At 40.4% G+C, this 5,229-nt stretch overlaps 1 protein-coding gene across 1 annotated transcript in view; it reads left to right on the plus strand.

Annotated features, from left to right (window-relative positions):
* BBS2 (Bardet-Biedl syndrome 2) overlaps positions 1-5,229 on the plus strand; it is a gene marked incomplete at its 5' end in the record, with an annotated part of 17,598 nt that overhangs the window by 3,338 nt on the left and 9,031 nt on the right. The window contains 3 exons of the mRNA XM_009889528.1: positions 675-752; positions 2,962-3,066; positions 4,040-4,126. Coding sequence (XP_009887830.1) covers positions 675-752; positions 2,962-3,066; positions 4,040-4,126 — 270 coding nt within the window. The remainder of the gene's footprint in view (positions 1-674; positions 753-2,961; positions 3,067-4,039; positions 4,127-5,229) is intronic.

Below are 5,229 nucleotides of genomic sequence, written 5' to 3' on the forward strand. Positions count from 1 at the left end.
ATGAGAATGCAGAAGACCCAATTCAGTGCTGATGTTGTATTTGTATGATTGTTTACATGAAGTTAAAGCCCATTTTACCCATGCGTTGCGGTAATGGCAGCCACCATTTAGGTTGGAGGAGCAGTGATGGTTTGATGCTTGGATTCATTTGTTCTGAGTTGGTCTTTTTAAATGAGGGATGTTCACTGCTAAGCAATCATTTATTTTTTTTCCCAGCTGTTTGCTGACAGGCTAATAACTGGGAGTCGGTGTTTCTCTGAGCCCATGTGGTAATAAGTCAGAACTGAACTGCAGGTCTCCTGCTTTGACACAGACAATGTGTATAATTTCAGTTACGAATGATAACACTGAATCTTTTATAGTAAGAAAAGAGCATAGCTCTGATGTTCCAAAGTATCTTTTCTCATTCCTACCCCAGATATTGCACTATGGTTTTTGTAGAGTCTAGCTTGACAAAGAAAAGTATCTAGTACTTGGTCAACGGGAGACTCCTGAAATCTGTGTTGACAGAGGGTACCTTTTGTTCTGCTGGCAACTTTTCATACAGCTCTTAAAACTTCTTCGTTTCTGGACTTGGAATATTTATTTGCCCTCTGGGTCCTGGAGTATGTCCTTTTTATTTCCTTAGCTTGAATAACTGTTTTTAAGGTTGGCTGTACTTTTTTTTTTTCTAGCTTCTTGTTGGCTCTGAAGATTTTGACATCCGTGTGTTTAAAGAAGATGAGATCGTGGCAGAAATGTCAGAGACGGAGGTAAATTCTAGCTAATGTTTATTATAATTGCTGATGGAGCTGAAAGTATTGTGTACTGTAAAGCTTCTCTGGTTACTCTGGTTCAAATTTATTGTGTAGTTAAGTAGTTACTTAACTATTTGGCACAGTATCTATTCTGCTAGAACTGCAAAAGTTAGAGTTTAATAATGTCTTTCATTATGCATGGGGTTTTTTGCTTTGTTTATTTACAAACTTTTACCAGGTTGAGAAAAGTAACTATAGCTTGACTGAAAGTCAGGGCCCTGTCCAAAGGTGATTAAGTGTGATTGAAGCTCTTGCCTTCTGAGCAAAAGAATGTCTTCTACAGTTTTCCTCAAATGCATTTACACAGTCATGATGAAGTAGCTTGCCCCTGGTGTATCCAGACAGTGCGTGGCAGGGGAGAAGGGGGTTGCCCAGGTAAAACAGGAGGTTTATGTTGCAGTTGGAGTTACACACTGGCTGTATAAACACAGCTGCACCTCTGCAGTCCCTAAAGTACAATATGGGGCAGATGGGTTTTCGGAGGGATAGCTAAAAGCTGTGGGAGTTGCTTTTTAGCTTAAGAACTGAGCTGTTAAATTTTGGTTGCTTGAGAGGGAGAAAGATACCCTTATCATTGTATTCAGGAGTTTTCTTAGCCTTCTCGCGATCCTTCGGGGCCCAGGGTAGAGTAAGGGCACACTACAGACCTTTGTCCTTGAAGACCTGAGTTCTCCCTGCTGCCCAAGTTGGGACTAAAAGGCTTAGTTAGCTATTAAACCACTTACGAAGAGCTGTATAAGACAAATCCGGACAGTGTTCTAGGAAAGGAAGCTGTTGCTATAGCTGGAATTAGAACTGGGCCTATAATATGTTCTGCCGTCTGTACAGTAGCCGGTCTAGAGTCACGTTGTAATTTTTAGTTAAAGGCAAGCTAAAGGTCCATCACTCTCTGGTATGACTTATTTCCAGATCCACAGTAGAATTGTTTTAAATTGACACCTGCAGAGCCTTTAGAGGCCTGTTAACAATCCTACTGTTCTAATTTAAAAGGGCACTGCTGTACCTAAACCTTTCCTGTAAGAAGGTAAATTCAGGGAACAATGGCTCTATACATTGTGCTTGTTTTGGAAGACTTGAATAGTTTGCATTTTCTGTGTTTAATCTCTTACTTTGGTGAAACTGAAACTGTAGACTGTTGTGATTCTTGAATTTATAAAGGGACAGTCAGGTACTAAAGGCAGTATCGCTACCTTTGTGCGTTTGACTGTTGCTGGGGTCTTTTGTCCTTACTGGGTGCTCACAATTTAGAAGGTATTGTTACTTGGGAAAGGCTTTGGAGAAGATCTGTCAGATGGAAGGATAAAGGGTTTGGAAGCTGTGTTTTATGTTAAAAACCCAAACAAACAAAAAACAAACTCAAGGAGCAGTCAGCTGAGTTGAAGAAGTTTGTGAAGGATTTAAAGAAGTCTCCTGTGCTACGTTGTACAGAAGACCAGACAGACGATTGCAGTTGTTCCTCCTGACATTAAAATGTCTAGTCGTAGTGTGTGGAAAAACCAGCATTTCCAAGCACTGAAAGCCTTAGCTCAATGAAGAATTGTAAGGTAATGGGTCTTAAAAAGAGTGAGAAACAGGCTGAGTTATGACTCTCGGGTCTGTTCAGGTAATACCTAGCCTGGTGTTCTAATTGTGTTCCAGAAAAAGTCCAACTGTGGGAGCTGTTAATTTTTATCTCGCTAATCTCGGGCAAAGATTTTCTACCAAAAATATCTCTAGGGCTTTCCCAACCCATGTAATGTTGAACTCCTTACCAGCCTCAGCTCCTGAAGGTTTAAGGAGTGCTGTGTGTTTGGAGTAGGTTTTCAATGATAATGTGTTAGCACTGATGACCACAGGAATCCCATGAGCAGTTGTGTTGCTGCTTGTGGTAGGAAATATTTGGTCAAACTACACAGTTTGAGGGCAATAATGCAATCTTTGCTGAAGTGTATCTTAGCGCTGGCAATGCAGCTTGTGTGAGGAAATCCTACCAAGGCCTTTGGTGATTTCAAAGTTATTTTAATAAATAATTCCCTCAGTATTTAATGCTTCCGACGATAGACTTATTTACCATTTAGGTAGTGTACAGTTCATGTGATAGAGAGATTGTACAGGCTGTTCTCTGTTACCTGAAGATGCAGAAGTTTTCACTCCTGTATCCTCTCTCTCCCTCCTTTCCCCCAAGACTATTACTGCACTTAGCCCCATGTATGGCAGTCGGTTTGGCTATGCTCTCTCTAATGGGACGGTTGGAGTTTACGACAAGACAGCTCGCTACTGGAGGATTAAGGTTAGTCCAATGTTGGAATGTCATCACTGAAAGCTTTGAAGGCTGTTAGGAGATTTGGTGCCTAATCTCAGGTTGTTCTGATGATGTTATCCTGACTCCTTAGGAGAATTTGAAATTTTCTGCTGAACATAACACTTCACGTAATTTTGCTCTTACAAAACCTGTTTTTATAGATACATGCAGAATTCCTACCGTGTCAGTTCCTTCAGGGCTTTTGGGACTATTGGTGATAGCTTACACAATGCTGATACAACCGTACAACTAGGAATGCTTCAGCTTCAAAGAGTTGTTTAATCAACAGAAATGCAATAGAGAAATTTGAGTTCGCTGTTAGAAACTGAGTTCACTGTCTCTGGCTGTATTGTTGAATCAATAAACTGTTTTTCAGAGACTGAATTAGTCTTGCATTGTCTGTGTTGGAAGCTAGTTTTTTGCATCAAGAGCGATTTGCTGCTGCAGCAAATCATATTGGCAAGATCCTTTCCTGATGCTCATTTTAATATTCTTCATGTAACGCAGATTAGAACTGTCTATTTAATAGTGATAAGAGAAGGGATTCCTTAGGAGGTGGCAGGAAGAGGCTAATGCCTTTCCTCAGTGGTCTCATTTTATGATGATGATGATGAAGCCCCGATTTATTTATTTATTTTCCCCTAGAGAATTTGGCTTTTTACACTTTTTTATTTTTATTTTTTTGTATGAGTTCTAATAATTTGCTTGGATGAAAATGTTTTTAATTGAAAGATGAGGTCCTTTGAGAGCAGTGGACTAGATTTGTAATGCAAGGGCTAAGAGTGCAGAGGTATGTGTGACCTTATAAATAGAGATGCTCAAACTTCCTGTTAAGAGACATTTTTCTATTCCTTTCTGTAATCCTGTAGCCTGGTACTCCTGTGTCTTAAATGTTTTGAGCATATGCAATTTAGAAAACATACCTAGGCTTAATTTGTTCTTTTTTTTTTTCTGTCCTCAGTCGAAGAACCACGCAATGAGCATACATGCATTTGACCTGAACTCTGACGGTGTGTGTGAGTTGATCACTGGCTGGTCCAATGGGAAGGTGAGTTTATACAGGGGCGAAATGAGGAGCTGTAAACCTGGAAGCTGTGTTTGAACAAGGCTGTTAAATTGTTTGAAGAACAACCTAAAATTAAAGAGACTGTTGAAAACTGAGCGTTTAAGAACTATTGCAGTAAACCTTGTTTGGCTGGTGAATGCTGTGCCAAGTGCAAGATCAGAGAAAAGCTGCTGCTTCTGCTTAGCTCAGAGTCAAGTGCTAAGGTGTGGTAAGTTGTTTCCACAGTAGCAGAGATCATATGCCACATCCTGGAGCTCTCAAGTGTCTCTTTTCAGCTGTCTTGAGCGCATGCTAATAATGCTCTGCAATGTTTCCTGAATGTTCTCAGGCTACAGGGAAGACAAAGCAATTATGTGAAACAGGAGAGCAGCGTCAGTCTTGACTATGGCAGGATTAGAACAAATCCATCAAGTATTATTTAATTTTATGTAAAGGCATTCTATGCAGCTCAGTCCTAGTCTCTTAAGCCTGTTGCTTGGTATTCCCCTTTGCCAGAAATGACTGGTTTAGCTTCCAAATCTCTCCTGGACGCAACTTGCCAGGGTTTTTTTGTAAAGCTATGCTTATTTCTTCACACCTCTCATTACCCTCATTAGCCTGGGGGAATTTAATTAACTTCATATCAAGCTGGCAGTCTAGAGCCCAGATATGTTGTAACTCATGTTGGATTAGATGTATAGCATTGTTACAGAGAGAACCTCGCCTTGCTTTACTCTTTCTTTTTTTTTTTTTTTTTTTTTCCCCCCCCTGTTCTTTTCCACTGGCAGTCTGTACCCTGCTTTTTGGTCTGAAACAGTCCCTAGCTCCTAGAAAGAGTAATGCTGCGTCCCGTGCTTTGCGAAAGACACACTGCACAGAACTGAGCCCTCCTCTCCGTTCATCTCCAATGAAAGATAATTAAGGTTGTGGTATGTGTTTAAAAATAACCCATCAGACACAGACTGCAGCGAAGAGGAGGGATTGTAACTATTGCATTAAAGTTATTCCTGGTATATTCCATCATTGCTGCATTCATGTCTGCATAACCTTCCCAGTGCAGACTTGCAGTCCTCTTCTTTCCTTCCTGTTGTTTGTAATTTAGGGAA

The sequence above is a fragment of the Charadrius vociferus genome, unplaced genomic scaffold (genome assembly GCF_000708025.1).
Source record: "Charadrius vociferus isolate BGI_N301 unplaced genomic scaffold, ASM70802v2 scaffold1061, whole genome shotgun sequence".
Lineage (NCBI taxonomy): Eukaryota > Metazoa > Chordata > Aves > Charadriiformes > Charadriidae > Charadrius > Charadrius vociferus.